This window comes from Nannobrachium achirus (genome assembly GCF_963921795.1).
Source record: "Nannobrachium achirus genome assembly, chromosome: 6".
NCBI lineage: Eukaryota > Metazoa > Chordata > Actinopteri > Myctophiformes > Myctophidae > Nannobrachium > Nannobrachium achirus.
Genome location: NC_137815.1, coordinates 34,440,775 through 34,459,501, shown reverse-complemented (window position 1 = coordinate 34,459,501; position 18,727 = coordinate 34,440,775). Strand labels below are relative to the sequence as shown.

Here is an 18,727-nt window from a genome sequence, read left to right as displayed (position 1 = left end):
CTTTTATTTATTTACTGTACCCTAGAGTGGAACAGGAGATCATAATGATGTTGTCAAGGCAAGGGTGATTCTTGGTTACTTCTAGTAACCTTTGGTCAGAAGGGATGCCACTAAACACACCCTCCAGTCCAGTAGCTGGGAAGCTACTTCCCCAGGCCCAGATCAGTGTGCTTTGTCAGTGGACTTTGGCCATCTCTATTATGAGGAAGTCTTCACAGTGCTGTCCAGGTGTGGAACATGAGCTGGATTTCAGTATTTGTACAGAAGAGGCAGAAGATAAACAGAAGTGAATAAAAGCAACATTCACCAACCAGACAGACATTGGAGGTAAGTGACTTCAATACCTACAAATAATTCAATTGTTCTGAAAAAGAATGGATTCATTCAGCGTCAAAGCAAGCGTTAACTTGTTAAGCTGCGTAACAACATTCAAGCTACCGTATATATCTCTATCATCTTAATCTCTTAACGTTTCAAAAGTACCACATAAGCATTTAGCAAACACGGTTTGTATTATATTTATATGAATGAATGAACTTTATTGTCATTGTTGCATAAAAACAAGTTTAAGAACAACGAAATTGGAGCAAACCCCTAAAGTGCGTTAGACAAGACACAAATATATTTACTGTATACCGGTATTTATATTTTGACACTTGCTTTGGCAATGTAATTTGTATGTTTTCTCATGCCAATAAAGCTCATTTGAATTTAATTGTTTGTACCCAAATGAGGGTTGACAAATAAACGTGATTATTGAAAAGCACAATATTCATTTTTTGATAGATATTGAAAGATGGCAGTCTTGAATTACATTTGCTATTATATGTGTATGATTTTGTCAAGCCATATTATGTATACAATCTGTGTTGATTTGAATAACAGTGTAATATATTGATGTATTTTCTTTAAACAATTATTAATTTGAGTATAGCTTAGGCTATATCATTTTTATGACATTCTTAGTGTTGCTAGGTGACACACACATACAAACACACACACACACACACACACACACACACACACACACACACACACACACACACACACACACACACACACACACACACACACACACACACACACACACAGGCTACATCCAAAATCAACCAACCATCTGCAATATTATTGTTTTACAGCTGGCCCAGGTTGCTCCTAATAATAGATCTGATAAAACAAATGGTGTTGATATCATATCACTGAAGATACAGGTGTGACAGGTGTGATATTGTATCATCAATGAAGATATAGCTGTGCCAGCCAGCGTGACACTAAAGATGTTCAGGAGTAACAGTCCCTATGGCTTTGAGACCAGCAGCTACACGGGATCTAGCCAGTCCAAGTATGCATACATTCTGTTCCCATACCATATACTGTATCAGTCAGTCACTGCATTCATCATGAGAACGACCGCTATATTGTAATGACTGTGTTTTATTTGTGTCAGTGTCTACTCCACCCAGGACGATGTGTCATCACAATCATCAGCTTTATCCAGGCCCAGTGCAAAGTCAATTTACAGTACGTGTATGAACTACCTGAAACCTAATTACCTGTCCCTCTAATGCGATAATTCCTGGTCGCGTCCCTCCTCGTGGGAATGGGAATCTAACACCTTCCGTGGTAGTACACCACGGAAGGTGTACTACCGTACACCTTCCATTTCACTCTTATACCCTTTTGTTAGCTCTGGTCCATAGCATTAGAACTCCTAACAATAGGGACCAGAGCTACCCTTACACTTTGCCACTGATCACTCCTCCTGACAATTTTCTCCATCCGTTCCACCCTGCCTGTGCACTCTTCTCCACCTCTCTTCCATGCTCCCTCCGTTACATTGAACAGCTGAACCCAATTATTTAAGCAACTTCACCTTTACTTGCATCCTCACCGTTCCACTGTCTTGTATTGTTACTGCTGACTTTCACTCCTCTTGTGTGTGTGTGTGTGTGTGTGTGTGTGTGTGTGTGTGTGTGTGTGTGTGTGTGTGTGTGTGTGTGTGTGTGTGTGTGTGTGTGTGTGTGTGTGTGCGCGTGCGTGCGTGTGTGTGTCCCAACAGTGCAAAGGAAGGATTACGCAGAGTCCATAACCAAGATGATGAACAAATTCCAGTACAGAGTGGAGGTATCATTTTTGTCATCATGATAGACTGAAATCATTTGCAGAACTAATGATGACATTAGGTAGGTCAGCACAATCCTTATGCATGCTAAAACGTATATATTCACTCCTACCTACCTTACTTGTGGTCTGCAGCACCTGTTGACGTGTGACCTTGGCGGGAAGGAGGTCCAGTGTTTAGGAGACTGTGTGGAACGTCTGAAGCTGATGGACAGCATGGGACGTGTGTGGGGACAGGACATGATGCTGGAGGTGCACAGCGGCAGCCTGCTGCTCACGGACATCGAGACCAAGGTTGGCGTGTTATTTATGAGACCTGGAAGATGTGTAAATGGGGCTCCAGTGGATGCTGAAGTGGTTATGTCAACATCCAATCCAATCCACTTTATTTATGGAGCACATTTAAAACGACAGCGTTGAACCAAAGTGCTGTATACAGTAAACAAATATAAGTATGGACATATTGATGACCCCTGGGTTCCCTTTCTCGTGTCTTTCAGGAGGAGCTGGAGCGCCTGGCCCTCAGTAGCATCGTGGACCTGCAGGCTGTGATGGACAGCGGAGTCTACGACTCCCTGCTGGCCCTGTCGGTGCAGGACCGCCGTAGGAAGACCATCAGCGTTTTCATCTTCCAGTGTGAGGAGCTCAGGGTGAGGACAATTCACCTGGGGCCAATTCTAAACATGTCTTCTAAATCCTAACAGTTTTCTGAAAAACTTCAGTGGCATCAGTGGTTCTCAATTTCTTTCATGTCAAGGACCCCAAAAAGTATATGTATTTGTTCACCGACACCCCTTTTCAAAATTATTAGTTCCAGGAACGTCCAGAATCAAAGATTTGAGTTACATATTTTAAATATTCAATGACCTACACAAATGTTCAAGATTGATCAAAATAGCAGATAGCAGTGATGTGCTATGAGCTTGAATGTCTGCTACTATGGGACTGGGACGTCAAGGCACACATTGGGATGAGATTAGTGAATGTTTGTTATTTTTCCTTCACAGGCGGACTACATTAAAAAGGACCTATCAAGGGCACTCTCACGCAAGTGGGAGGATTCTTCTAGCCTCAGGTGAAAGCCTCTTAGCTCACTTTGCACACATAATACAAGTATCTGTGTATATTCATCTATTCTTTCTGTGAACCAGTGAATGTCCTCTCCTGTCTTGTCGAAACAGCCATGTAGACACTGTGGCTGGACCTGAGCTCATTCAGGATGTTCAGAACACTGCCCCGCCACCAGAGCCTGCATCATGGAAGCCTCCAGATGACCCTGTGGCTCCGTGGAACGCTCCCGACTATGGTGAGCAAACAAAGCGATAACAATTTTCACGTTGTTGACTTGTTGCCCCATGAAGCCTTGAATTCATGGAGAATATTTAGTTTTTGTCGAATTCCTGAGACAATAACTGGGTTGTCGGTCAAGGAGACTCAGTAGGAGACACTTTGACCTACCAAGACTCTGTCGGTGTTTTTTTTTTTTTTTTCATCTACACTGTAAAATCTTTGCTGTAAATTTAACTCTGAGAGAGTACAAATGGAACCAAATGGACTCGTAATGGTTCCTTTGGTTCCATTTTGTAACCTCTCGAAGTCACAGACCTGTGCACGGGTCCATTTGTACTCCTGGTAGTCCCCTACCGCACGTTGAGAGCCAGAGTGTTAATATAAGTGAACTTCAAGTTTAAAGACGGTTGTTATGTCAACAGCTGATCTGTATCTACTGTTTGTGCAGAAGAAGACGACGACGAAGGCACTGTCACACCTGTGCCAGATACTCCACGTGAAGACACCCCTCCTCCCAGAAGACAGACTCCACGTGAAGACACCCCTCCTCCCAGAAGGGAGTCACCACCACCACCACACTCCTCTGTCACAGAAGAACCTTTGCCACCTCCACGCCCGTACACAGAGATTGACAGGAATGTGGTCAGTGTTCTTGTAGTTACTTTCCACCACTGAAGCCTTTCTGTTTGCCAGTCTGCACTTTACACAGTGGATTTGAACCCACAACCTCTGTGGTGGTGGGCTGGCACTTTAGCATTGCGTCACCCGAGCACCTTCACTTTACTAATACTATAGTATGTATGTACTATAGTATGTACAGTATGCATGGTATCCTGTGCAAAAACACTATAGCCATCCAATGAATGTGCACGTAATGTACTGGCTGTAATCATTAAGGTATGTACCTGGTATCCAGTCAACAGGAATGAGTGAATAGTGATACTGTATGTATGTGCTCTACAGGATATATTGAATCACATCTTCAGTGACCTTGAAATCTTTATGGGTCAAATAGCTGCAGCAGTGGCCAAAGATCAGAAGAAAAACAAGAAGAAGAAAAAGAAGGGAAAGCGTAAGTTAAACCCCAAATAGAGCCCAAATTTTAAAAGCGTATTTTATTTAGGCAGCTTTTCTTTGAACAGTTGACAAACAGGAAACCAATGTCAGTTATAATATTGTCCTGATCTCTCACAATGACCTACTCTTTTTTATTTTTAGCTATAATGGGCATGCCTCCTGTAGAAGACTTTGCGGTCTGTCTCCAGAAGATCAAATGTGGTTTCAACCTTCTGGTATGCCTCTTATAACCACACACACCTTGCTAGTTGAATTATTCTGTGACGCATGGTGAACTGTTTGGATATGTGTTGGTGTACATCACATAATGAGCTTGTGTCGGTTTTGACAGGGAGAGCTCAACGGAAAGATTAATAACCCCAGCGCCCCGGAATTTATCCACTGCCTGTTCTCCACCCTGACCTTTGTAAGTCACTGCACACAACACTATTGTCTCTAATTGTTCTTACTTTTCATGCTTTTAACTAATGTCCCAGATTTCTTTGTATTCAAAGGGAGTATGATATTATTTAAATTATTTTGTTAAAGGAGTAGTTCACCCCCAAAATGAAAAATGTTCTATTGATTAGTCACGCCATGGAGAGTAGAGTTCAATAATATTTTTTGGTTTTTGTCACATTCCTAAGACAAAAATGTGATTCGAGTACATTTACCCCCATTGATTCCGGATGGGGACCCGTTTTATTTTACGGTATAATATTGTTTCTTTTAATCTATATAGGTAGTATCCCACTGCTCCATGGACCTGCCCCCAACCATTGTAGCCCCCCTGCTAGAACCTCTGAGTATCCGTCTTATGGGTGAAGAGGCCACTCCAGAGGAGGACCAGCTATGGCAGTCTCTAGGAGACCCCTGGAATATCCCCAGGTGGGACAATGAGTCAATGTAGTGTTCAGTAGTACCTACTGTAGGGCCAGATCACAATTAGTTATTGGTTTGCCTTTGATCCTAGATTACCGATACACGACACTGTCTCTATGCATTTGATGTATTACCTTGCTTACTGTAAAGGTCTGCTATATGCCTACATTTGTGAAGGGACCTGGATATTGGTTATTATCCCCCTCCCCAAACGGTGAGAAACACCGGTCTGGATGGTTGGAGTGGTTAATAATGACAAACCGCTGTGATTGTGATATCGTGTACTGTATGATGGCAGCACCAGATGGCCTGAAGATGATGAAGACATCCCCACTTACACCCTGGAGTTCTCTGATGGGTGGCAGGCTCCTGAGCTGACTGACGCTGACGCACCTCAGACCGACCAGCACTCTGTCCCCAAGAGCCAGCACTCTGTCCCCGAGACCCAGCACTCTGTTCCCCAGAGCCAGAACTCTGTCCCCAGCCAGGTAAAGCCTGATTATACTTATAGAAGTATGCGTCATGACCGAAAGAATGAGATTGTGCATGCATACAAGCGGACAAAACGAGTGTTCTCAGACGGGTGGCCTCTCCCTTAGAGATAGGGTGTAGGGCATTCACCAAATATTCGAATATTTGAATATTCGAATATCAAAGTCACTATTCGACGTTGTTCACCGAAGTCGAATATTCGCTTATTTTTTTTTTTTTTATTGTTTTCTCTTTAAAGAAGTAGTTTATAAAACTTGGCTAGATAGGAAGTCATAAGAATGAGTTGTCAATGCCCCTGGTGGATGAATTTGTTAATGCTCTATACCAGGGTTTCTCAAACCTTTTTAGGCTGTGACCCCCAAAATAAACATATTTGAACTGGGGACACTTGGAATGGTAGGTATTACATTTAATGTGACTAGGTTGCGCAGATAAATATTGTGAAAATAGCAGATCTGCCTACATGCTCACAATGCCTCGCAACGCAAGGCGTCGTGAGCACGTAGATCGGCTATTTTCACAATGTTCGCCTCTTGCTGACTTAATATTTGACAGTTTGGACAGTCCTGTCGAATATTTGACTATTCGAATACTTTGAGGTTGAATAATTCGAATACTAAAAATCACTATTTGTGAATGCCCTAATAGGGTGTAGTGAGAAGTTCAGTCATCCTTGATGTCTCCGAGCGTCTCCCTAGGGAGGTCCTACTCGCTGCACGTCCCACTGGGAGGAGACCCATTGGCAGACCAAGGACCAGATGGGGGGATTATATCTCCACACTGGCCTGGGAACGCCTCAGGATCCCCTAGCCTAGGAGGAAGTTGCTAATGTTATACTGGACATTTTGAGAGTTGTGAGCTTGTAGATGTGCTATTTACTGAGCACAACACCGGCATGTGGTGTACTATAACTGAGGCTCAAGGCTGCAACTGTCAATTATTCTCTTTAATAGCGATAATTCTATCGATTACTCTTTTCGATCAAATAATCGAGAACTGTGTTTTTCAATATATATGTTTTTTTCAATTAATCGATTAACAACTTGAAGCTATTTCATACTTCGTGGCACAACAGTGTCATTCATTAATAGTGAAAATATCAGATCTAGTAGTTACACCACTACCAGCTAGTAAACATTTACTTAATTGAGTTTGTGAAAGAACATAAAAGATTCCAGAGAATATTCTTTTTGTCTTCACCTGTGCAGAGATCAACGCAGTGGACTCCGCCCCCGCCATCATCATAGTAAGTATAATCATATAATAATGTAAATAAAATAAACAAGATACTCTAAATGTTTCACGCTTGTGGTGGATAGCATAATTAATAGTTGGCGATTGATTTTTTTTTCTTTTTTTTTCAGTCCAGATGAGCCATTAGACCCAAATTACATGCTAGTTATATATGACTTCACTGCAAGGAATCCTAGAGAGCTCACCATCACAAAAGGAGAGATAGTTGAGGTGAGCATGGACCAGCCTTTCTCCTTCACACGGTGGCCATTTGTCTCTTATTATTATATGTCAATACTCGATAGGGTAGGGAGGGAAATCCAGTGGTGGACAGAAACAAGGTACATTTACTTGAATACTGAGTAGTTCGAACCCCAAAAATGACTTATTTTCTATCAGTTACACACCCCATGGAGTCTTGAATTCATGGAGATTCTTTTGTTATTGTTGCATTCCTATAACCAGTTGATGACCGGGTCATCGGTCGGTCAATAGGAGACTCTGCCGGTCATCAGCAATCTCCACAAATTCAAGGCTACATGGGAAGTGTAGTTGATAGAAAATAAGTAATTTTTTGGGTGAACTACTCCTTTAAGTAGGCTAATTTAATTCAGTATTAATGTTTTGGTATACCAAAACTAATTAGTTTTTAACTTCATTACAGTTTACAGTTTAGGCATTTAGCAGACGTGTTTAATCCAAAGTGACTTACAATAAGCAGATAATACATCACTATATTAAACAAGATAATATGTCAGAACATCAACAACAATCTAACAAATGCATATGAATATCAATCTAGAAAAACATAATCAGTAATGAGCAGTACATTTCTCATTACATTTCAAGAAGGAAAATGTACATTATGACTTGTGCCCTATTTCTTTCTTGTCTAAACTTTAATACAGCAATCAATTGATATTAAAAAGAAAATGAAATTTGTAATTTGTACTATTGAATATTTCAATATTTTTTTGAAGCTTGTAATTTTGCAAGCAAGTACTTCAACTCAAGTACAAATTTGACTTGTAGTTAATTGAGTAATACCTGACTATTTGACTGGGTTTAGTACTTTATCCACCACTGGGGGAATCCCATCACATCAGGGTAATCAATGCCACTCAAATGATTTGGACTTAATCAGGTTTTAATTGAACGGTTCCACTGCAGCTGCTGGACGTTTCCAAGAAGTGGTGGAAGGTGAGGAACGGCAGAGGACAGGAGGGCTTCATCCCCAACAATGTCTTGGAGTCTCCGGACAAGCAAGCAGCAAATGAGGTCAGAGAACTGTCCAACACAACATTCTAAAACGTTGTGGGTCAGCTCAGTTTCCACTTTACACTACTGTGACTTAAACGAGACCAAATCGAACAATTGAGGGAGTCACAGTATAACTGTAAACAAATATGGTGCACTTAACTATAATGAAAAAACATCACATGGATGCACCTGGGACGTATCATCAGTGATGTAGCCTGAACTCATCTGGGTTTCGGGTCTCGCAACATCATACCCCTCATCTAGGTGACCCAGCTGGGGACTGGGTTGATCAAGTCCCGACTTACGTCCCAGTAACTACTAGTTACCCACGATCAGTCCTATTAGGGAAAGACAGGGCCATACAATCAGCCGCTTCAGAACTACTCTGCAGAGACTGGGAGGGGCAATCTGGCGCATGGAAAGTCTAGGCTCTGTGGATTGACTCCTGTCCGGGCCCCTCCTACGTCTCACCAGGTCCTCTCCTGCTCTCACCAGTCACCAGGTCCAGGACCTGTGAGTTGCACCAGACTCCCCGTACCAGACATTTCATTCAGGAGCGGTGGATTCTTTAGCTGCAATGGTACTGCAGGCTCCACCTGGCCCACGTGGTGCTGCAGGCTCCGCTTAAGGCTTGAATGGCCCTCCTAAAGGCCTCACCGTGGGTTTGTTGGCCTCACGGAAGACACAGGCTGGGGGCGCTAAACGCTAACCCATACTGCTCCCGGGTGCCGTCTACATTCCGGCTGTCACCCGTCTCTCCGGTGGTCACCAGACTATTCCTGGTTATCACGTAGTCTATTCCTATGAGTCACTATACTTACTCACTATACTTGAATATATTAAACCAGTGGTTCCCAAATCTTTTAGCACGAGAGCCAAATAAAGCTCACAATGCATCCCCGCCCCCCAGAGCACCTAAGCGCCCCCCTTTAAAACGATAACTTATCTGTACGCCCCCTAGGGACTGGGAGCTGTGTACCGTCCCGCTGAGAAACACTAATCTACATGCAGTATATAGTATTCAAATCTAATCCAACAATTACTGTTGTTTCATTGTTTCAGCCAATCAGTGGTCTGCCTGTCCTAACCAAGAAGTCCAAATCTGCAGAAGTGAAGGCATGGCTTGAGTACAAGGGCTTTAGTAAAATGTAAGTGCACTAATGTATCAGAACAATGACTTTCACACACACACACACACACACACACACACACACACACACACACACACACACACACACACACACACACACACACACACACACACACACACACACACACAAACAAACTACTGCTACTGTAAATTGTGCTACACAGAATTCCATAATCTGAAGACTCACCTCTTCAGATTATTGACTTATTATCGACTGATGATAGGCTATTGGTGTACCTATGATCCTACTGTAGATTACTACTGCTATGCATTACATGTATTACCTTGTGTTGTCCTTGCTTACTGTAAATCGCTCTGGATTAAGAGCGTCTGCTATATACCTAAACTGTAAATTGAATGATGCAATGCTATGGATGTGTTTCCTTTGCCAGCACGGTGCGTTGTCTAAGCCCACTGAGTGGCTCTATGCTTCTGGGGATGAGCAGGGAGGAGCTGAAGGCCGTCTGTCCGGAGGAAGGAGGGAGAGTCTTCCTTCAACTGCAGGCAGTCAAATCTGACATGGCTGTAAGTAGGGATGGGATCAGGGGTCCTGGGTACAAGGATTCACTGCGGGCCCCCCATGAATGTTGATTTTGTGCTTTAACTATTATTACTATTATAACTATTATAAAAATAGTAGATCTGATATTTTTGAAAAATCTTGAAAATGTGTGCAAGTCTTTGAATATTTCAAATCTTTCTAAGTTAAAAAAAAAAAAAAATATCTCAAAATATTTAGTTCCAGGGACCCCCCAGAAGCAGAATTTGAGTTACAAATGTTTGCTTAAAAATACATATATTCAATGTTTAAATTGTACCGGATATGCAGCTCGGCAAACAAAAGGTAAATTGATCCCAGTGCATGACGGAGGATAATTTCAGAAAGATTTTAACCTCCACGATACGATTATTGTGAGTTATTTAATCACGATAAATGCTAATAACGATTTATCGTCCCATCCCTAGCTATAAGTGGTGACACACACAATAGTTCAAAATGGACTTGAGTAAAAGTATAAAAGTATGGTAATGTATGTTTTGTAATAATAATAAACCCCTACAAAATGTGTAACTTACTTTTTCAAATAATTGCAGACGAAATCAACAAACGAAATCAATCTTCTCCACTCTCCCGAACATTTTAGTCTAGCTTTTATTTGTTGACAAAATTGTCAATATATTTAGTCTTAGTTATAGTCATCATAGATTATTTTTATTTAGTTTTAGTCAGTGAAAAAAGGTAGTCGAGTCGACAAACATTTTTCATCATAGTTCTAGTAGACAGTGTTTCTAATGCATGTTTTTGTATTTGTTTGATTTCTAGCTTGCCAGTGAGGGGAGACCATCTCAACCCACAGAACTCTAAAGGATCATTTAAATTTGGTCACACACAACACAACTCTTTTAACAAGTGTTGTGCTCGACAAAACATGACATACTTTCAACTGAAGACGGTGTCATAGAACACCCTTTGTCATGCCAGAACTGTATAGTGTTCAGAAAAGGGTGTATATTTCATGACCCTAACCCAAGTCCTGCAAGTGCTTAAACATAACAGACTCATAGATTGTTTAAAATGTCTCTAAAACGTGTGATTACTTTATATGTCAATGTTGCTTATTTACTGTCATTGTCAATGTCAATGATTATAATTAGAATCTAATCAGATCAGATAGCATATTGTTGTAAACCATGATGTAAATTATTTCTATTACCACGTCATATTAAGTCAATATATTACAATACATTTTCCACTGAAGAGATGTTGCCTATTCAAATTAAATTGGAGTAAAGATCAGATATTCCTTTTGGTCAGTGAATACCTTCATGGGACAATAAATGATTGTATGATGCAAACATTTAATGAATAAACATGCTTTATTTAATTCTTCAGACATTACACAAGAACTATCAGAAGCATCTCTGTAAAACATTGGCATCTAATTTCAAGCCATGAATAATGAACACAATAGAATAAAAGAGAACAAAAAAGAACTCCAATATTGTGTGTCCCATAATATTATGGGAAGAATGCAAGTTGAACACAAAATGATCCATTATGATGAGCATCTGGATACTTGTAATGATCGTGAAATGAGAACATGAAAATACATCGACGTGTGTATATTTCAAAGAAATACCTATTTAAAGGGATATTACACTTTCAAAAAACTTTTGGTCATTGTATGGTCTAATCAGGCTTGTATGAACACCCTGAACAGTTTTTAATTTGCTTCATTCAGTATTTAGATATTTGATGTAAATGTTACCAGCTCCAACACGCCCAGGCCCTCTCCACATACACACCCATTGTAACTTCAAACTCCATTTTAACCATGATAGATTCATTAAAAACACCCATTATTTTTTCTGGTGACTCATAATACCCTCCTAATACGTGAGCAGACCGTGTTTTTTCAATAACTTTTTTCTTTTATTTTCAATAAAATATTATTGTATTTAATGTTTTCCATTTTCCCAAAGAATTATTAAAAATAAAAGAAAAAAGTTATTGAAAAAACACGGTCTGCTCACGTATTAGGAGGGTATTATGAGTCACCAGAAAAAATAATGGGTGTTTTTAATGAATCTATCATGGTTAAAATGGAGTTTGAAGTTACAATGGGTGTGTATGTGGAGAGGGCCTGGGCGTGTTGGAGCTGGTAACATTTACATCAAATATCTAAATACTGAATGAAGCAAATTAAAAACTGTTCAGGGTGTTCATACAAGCCTGATTAGACCATACAATGACCAAAAGTTTTTTGAAAGTGTAATATCCCTTTAATTAAAGGGTACACAGTGACATCCCTCTGTGAACATAACATTTGAAGGATGTGTTTTTTGGTGTGGATAAACAGAATACTGAACAGCAACTACACAGTAGAACGCCTGCGTTAATTAAATTATCCATCAGAGTGTTATTACATGGACCCTTGCAGGTCTGTTTGAAGAAACAGTTGTACACTCAAAGAGTTCAATTAACCACAGAGTGTTTTGCTGTGTAAAATGGTGTGCCGTTAGTTATTCACTAGGATAATACAACTGCACAACAGCGAGGTACAGCTAGACGGCCAAAGGTGTATAATGGTGAGGTAGGGTGCACCATGCTGTGCATGCTACACACTGTAATAATCTATCCACAAGGCAACTCTGAACTGAGACTGTACAAAATGAATAGTTCCAAAATAAAATAAGAGATGGGAGCAGAGTTCCAATATTAATATCGTCACTGTTGGTCAGAAACCTCGTATCTCCAAGTCTCAAATTTGTATGTTTCTTTTCTTTTCATAAAGTAAAGCCCCGCTTCATCACACAAGACTGTCGCACAAAGCTATTGAAAATAGCAGATCTGCAAGTACTTGTTGTGTGCTTGTAGATCAACTATTTTCTCTATTTTATATCATTTTTAAAATTATTAAATACAAGACGAACGGTTTTGGACATACAATGTTTCCACCCGACAACGACGATATTGTAGAGATTCTCGGTGGTTCTCAACCAACCTTTGTTTAGATGAAGGCCGACTTCAAAACTGTTCACGCCGCCCACCCATCTAGTATCCATGGCATCAGCTGACGGATGGATGGATGGGTGGACCGCAGTGCGTTTTCAGAGCATGTCTAATTTTTCAAGGTTGTAAAAAAATTATAACAATACCACTAATTGTTTTTTAAAATCCTTTAAAACCGGGAAAGCATCTGTGTCATTTTAGATTGTGACTATTCAAAAATAGCAGATATCCAAGCTAGATGTGCGTCATGTCATGCCACGCTGCGAGCTTGAACATCTGCTATTTTTGAACAATTTTGAGAACATCAAAGTGTGATAATTACTGATTGACTTGGGGGGGGGGGGGGGGGGGGGACAGGACAGGTTGAGAACCACTGTTCTGTTGTCACGGTACCAGCGACTCAACACAGCTACAGTAACCAAACCTTTGGCTTAATGACAACTGATGCACGCTTATAGGGTGAGAACTGAGCCAGTGAATTCTAAAACATTTCCCATTAATTCCCTGCAAAAATATTACAAAAATAACCTACATTGTGTCTGAGCCAAAGACAAGAAAGTCTTCTTTACACGCATCAAAATGTAAAAAAATAACAAAAAAACGAAACATAAATGATAACAAAAAATGTTATGCAAGGACCAGTAAATAACTTACTTAAGAAATGTCACTACATTTGCGTGTGTTTAGGGTCAATCAATGTTAGACAAAATACAAAGATGTAATGACAGTCTAATCACTTATTCATCAGTTTGATAGGCATTAAACTGATCATTACAAGCAACATGGAGTAGAAATAAAACAACATGAAGCAAATAAAAATGGGAATCATTAAATATGATTATTTTAAAATTAGTTTCTTTTTGCTGTCATGACTAAACTTCACAATGATATTTGGTTTTAAAATCTAAACATCGATAAACTGTTTTGTATAAAATCTCTTATCTCTATAGCCTTACAAAAATACATTTTGTACAGGAAAACCAATGAATGATCACACTTTAGGGTTAATTTATACTTTGTCGTTCGACCCACCCGATAAAGTGTCGCTTGACATAAATGACAATAGACCCTTTGTCTGGAGGGTTGTGTGACTCAGTATAAAGCACTTACTTCAGCACACACAACTCCAGCGTCTCATTTCAACACTGAGCAGCTACTGTAATACTTTCTTGTATTTCTTTCCTGAATTAAGAAAGATTCTAATTAATTCGCCCAACAATGCTTTTTTTCCCTCAAAATAACACACGTACACAAGTGTATAAACGCAGTATGTTGGACAAAAACACCTTGTTATTAATACAAAGGCTGACCATTCACTACAGGACACTGTTATGGTAGCCTATACTGTGTTATATAATCATCCCTATTTCAGATTTGTAATCTGGGTCAAGTTTCACTTTTTATAGTAGCAACAATATTCAAGAACGCTCACAGTTTTGATGGACACTTGGAAAATGTCCATGACAGGGAAATGGTTGCGATATTAGATTAACAAGATCCCAAGTTAAGTTTTGGTGATCGCAGCTTTTTGGGGTGAGATTAACGAATCCCCTTCAGAGATAGGAACCACGCTGATGGACCGACCGCGTCCCTTCATAGTTCACTTCCACAGGGAGGACAGAGAGCTTTTTTTTTTTTTACTGCTTTAGACCAAAGAATGATTACAAGCATCTGTCAGTCAGACGTGACAGCTGTGGCCCAGCAGGATTAAAATCATACACCGCTTTAGGTTACAGCCCACTGTAAACAGCTTCTCTCCGTCTCTTAAACCATCAGACCCATGCAGGCATGCACTACATGATAAAAAAAGCACTTGAAAGCTGAAAACTGGAAGGCTTAGGAAGAGACAATTGCTGTACACCAAGCATGCAGCCCAGGCGGCTTGGTGTGACGGCGAAGAACTGTTATCACAACAGCATATTATAGGCCTACTGTACATGACCGACGAAAACTGATTTGTTGTTGGCTGATGAAAGACAAGAAAGGTTTACATGAACAACGGCTTACAGACAGACAGGGCTAACAGTGCCCAAAGCTCAAATCAAAAAGGCACTAGATAGAAAGGTCTTGGCTTGGTGCATACAGTGCACTGCATGCAAAGGGAAGCAAAAGCTTTGTTTTTTTTCACAGGGCCCATTGTTTTGGGGCCCACTCTTCCACAGGACATGGGGAGTGGAGTGGAGTGGTAGTGGGATCAAGGCCCATGCACAACATAGTGTACAAGGTCCATATAATATAGGCGATGGACACAGTGAGGTAATGGTTGGGCTGCATTCCACCCATCTCTATTTATCCTTCCATAAGCTGTGGTTCAAAGCACAGCCTCTCCACAATCACATTGCCTCTTGCTACAGAAATACATCTTCAGACACATTATACCTATTATGGTAAAAATCTACTCTGCTCAGTTGTATAATAAAAACTAATGTAATTTCTCTATATTTATAGCAAAGTGTTTTGTTTGTGGCTACAAAATAACTCGCTTAACTGATTGCTTCATGGAATGTTTGCAGTCGACCCGCAGGAAGTCGGCTCCTCTCCTGCGACAGAGAGGAGCACTGCTGTAGCTTCTGCACTGGCTTTCCCTCCCTTCTATAATATTGTTATACTGTACATACTGTAAACCACAGGAACGCTACGTGTTGGGCTCTTAGCCAATAGATCTTCCACTGCTACAAGAAGCACTGACAGCCGAAAGCTGGCATGGCAACAACATACAAATAAATGAAGACTCCTCTTCTCCATTCAAGCAGTCACTGTTCTTCTGCAACTCAGCCTTTTATGACGACGACTCCACATTATGAGATGATAGTACATGAAACTGGTTCTGGGGGCACAGCTTAAAATGAAACCCCCACTTAAAGAAATGCAAACCTTCGACAACAGTCCAGCTGCAACAGTCCTATAACTTCTTGTTGCCATTCTGGAGTTGCTGTATTATGCACTAAGCTTGGTAAAAGGCAGCATGAATGTGAACTTTGAACAAAAGCTAAATTCACAATGAGGTTGCTGTGAATCTACTTTTCACGAACGTGTGCATGTGGGTGAACTGTACTGTATTGTCAGTGCTTTAACGTGTCTTTGCGAAACCTGTGGTGGGGGCTAAAAACATACCATCAGATTACATCATCAGCGTGTGACACAGAGTCATTCGTTGATGGAAGGTGGCTTGGGTTTGGCTCAACACTACACCAAGTCCGCTCCCGTTTTTCGCTCCACGTTACCGGTAAATATCTAGCTGATCCACGAACTTGCAACGCAACAAGCTGTAAGCTTGTAGATCTGCTATTTTCGCTGAATGTTTGCCACAGAATAGGGAGGGCAACGGGTTCAAGTACAGTTAAGTGAGAGGAAAACAACGTAACTCCTATTGTCTCCTTTTGCTCCGTGCGCGATCAGAGAACGACCCAGTGACACTGAACATGTCAAAGCCAGCATTAGAGAGACATACAGGTGAAAGAAATATAAACTGCGGTTAACAAGTGAGGTGCCCCTAGAGAAGTACAAGGTTGAACATCCTTCATTAAGACTAGAAACACAGGCAGGCAGGTTGAATGAGCACTGAATACTTGACTCGTAGCGATTGTGCAGAATGTATAGAGAGAGAGGGGGGGGTTGATCAGAAACAGTTAGAGGGGAGCAGCTTTATTGTCATGCCTTTAATCTCCTCTGGGGTGTCATCATCATGCTGGGATGGATGGGTAGGTGGGGGCTTCTTCTAAGACAGTGGTTTTCAACCAGCGGTCCGGGATTGATGGGATCCCAGGTGGTCCCCAGCTAAATGGAGAGTTGGTAATCAAATGGACTCTTGAGAGTGTAAAATGAGCATTACTTAATTTACAAGAAGTCAATTAGAGAATGTAGAATAATTGTTATTTTGATCAACGTTTGACTGTTATCTCTCCTTTGGTACCACATCAACACACCATTGTAGACAAAATCTTTATCCAACGGTAACAAAATAGTCTACGTTTTGGTTCTGAGAGGCAAAATCTCATCAAACGGTGGTCCGTGGCTCAAATGCCGAATAAATAATGGACCTTGACATGAAAAGGGGTTGAAAACCACTGTTCTAAGAGGTGAGGAGGAGACAACGGTCTCGTGGTGGCTTCAGCGCGGCTGTCCGGCGATGGGGGCCATGGACAGCGAGTCCTCCTCGTCGATGGGGTCCAGCTCCTCCTCTTCCGGGCGCCTCACGGCATGCGTGATGAGGTTGAGCTCCTCGCACAGCGTCTCGCTGCGGTACGCCACGCGGATGTCAGGGACGTTGGTGCGACGGATGTCGTTGCTCATGGGGCCCTCCTGGCCGTACTTGGGGCCCAGCCAGTAGCTCTTTACCTTGAAGGTATAGGAGTAGAAACCATTACATGAGGGAGGAAAGTTACAGGTGGTGGTCAGTGGGCTTGCCACCTTTTTCCTGCCCCGCCCACGTAGCCCCCGCTAGCCCCGCCTCCCCGTTCACCCTCCAAGCCACACTGCACAGGAGAACTTCGCAACGTTGCAGGAGGAGAACGGAGGCGAGAACGGAGAGGAGAACGAATGCATCACACAATATGAAAGTAGCAGATCTGCAAGCTCACAATGCGTCGCATCCCGGGTTAACTTGATTATGGCTGTGTTTTGTGATAATAATCAAAATCTAAAAAGTAACTACTGAAGTAACTAAAGTGTTCAAATAAATGTAGTGGAGTACAATATTTGAATCTGAGATGAAGGGTAATAGAAATAAAAATATTGGAAATTGGAAATACTCAAGTAAAGTACAAATATCTCAAAACTGTACTTAAGTAAATGTACTTAGTTACTTTACACCACTGGCGTCATGCTATCGACAGCAGGACGGCAGTTATTGTCAATAATTAACAATAACTGCGATACTTATTATCATTATAGTTATCTTTATCGTGTGGGAATGACGCTTAAATCTGACCTATTTATTATTGTTTTCACTATCTCTTTTTGCCCTTGTTTGTGAGCGCTGTGTTTTCATTCCATTTTCTTCAAGTGTGTGTGTATGCGTGTGTGCGAGGCGAACGTGTGCGAGTAAGAGGACAGAGACAGAGCTTGGAGGGTGAATGGGGAGGCAGGGCTAGCGGGGGCTGCGGGGAGCGGGCGGAAAAAGGTCACAAGCTGGTCAGTGTGTACTATACCTTGGTGAAGTGGAACTGTGGGGGCTATCATAGGGGAGCAAAATCAGTGCAAAATGTGGGTATTGTTTTGAAAGATATTCATTAAAACAAAAAACAATTGAGGAGAGCAGAACAGCTGCTATGTACCTTGTGTGAGAAGCCACTCATGAGCACACTGTTCCTGGCCAGCTCACACATGTCACAGGAACTCAACTTCCACACCTGAGCTGCAATGCTGTACTCCTCCATCAGGGGCTCCTGTGAACGAACGCACGCACGCACGCGCCCCACACACACACACACACCAAGAATAAATATGAATGAATTTGAATAAAATGCAAAAATGTTCAATTCAATTTTCAAAAACTTTCAGAAATTTTGAAGCGTGGCCCAGGCCACAGGGTAGCGGTCCAGGCACCTAGGCTGGTAATCCGGCCTGACAGCGTGTCGCGAGTCCCGGTGCCAACGACCTTTGCTGCATGTCATCCCCCCCATCTCTCTCTCCGTTTAGTTTCCTTTCAACCTACTGTATACCTACTGTATCAATAAAGGCAGAAAAAGCATGAAAAAAATCAATGCGTTGCGACGCGACACGTTGTG

General features: G+C 41.4%; 2 protein-coding genes across 9 annotated transcripts in view; one reads left to right on the top strand and one right to left on the bottom strand.

Annotated features, from left to right (window-relative positions):
• Positions 1-186: 186 nt before the first annotated feature.
• eps8l3a (EPS8 signaling adaptor L3a) lies at positions 187-11,309 on the top strand. Of its 5 annotated transcripts, none has more exons than XM_080727292.1 (20): positions 187-327; positions 1,140-1,342; positions 1,448-1,521; positions 2,060-2,124; positions 2,257-2,415; positions 2,622-2,771; positions 3,129-3,196; positions 3,303-3,427; positions 3,860-4,053; positions 4,375-4,483; positions 4,630-4,703; positions 4,820-4,894; positions 5,210-5,355; positions 5,648-5,837; positions 7,050-7,087; positions 7,206-7,305; positions 8,245-8,352; positions 9,397-9,482; positions 9,877-10,009; positions 10,809-11,309. In XM_080727292.1, the coding sequence occupies exons 2-20, from the start codon at positions 1,278-1,280 to the stop codon at positions 10,848-10,850; spliced, it is 2,001 nt and encodes a 666-aa protein (XP_080583418.1). In that variant the 5' UTR covers positions 187-327; positions 1,140-1,277; the 3' UTR covers positions 10,851-11,309. The 5 variants fall into 5 exon arrangements, with proteins under 5 accessions (XP_080583418.1, XP_080583414.1, XP_080583417.1 ...); XM_080727288.1 differs by having other exon boundaries at positions 3,273-3,427; XM_080727291.1 differs by having other exon boundaries at positions 189-327; positions 1,246-1,342; positions 3,273-3,427.
• A 764-nt stretch (positions 11,310-12,073) lies between these two features.
• Positions 12,074-18,727, bottom strand: part of ampd2a (adenosine monophosphate deaminase 2a) — a 60,119-nt gene continuing 53,465 nt past the window's right edge. For all 4 annotated transcript variants that reach the window (XM_080729069.1, XM_080729068.1, XM_080729071.1 and 1 more), the window contains 2 exons: positions 18,275-18,385; positions 12,074-17,336 (listed from right to left, as the gene is read on the bottom strand). In XM_080729069.1, the coding sequence (XP_080585195.1) occupies positions 17,109-17,336; positions 18,275-18,385 (339 nt within the window). In that variant the 3' untranslated portion in view covers positions 12,074-17,108. The remainder of the gene's footprint in view (positions 17,337-18,274; positions 18,386-18,727) is intronic.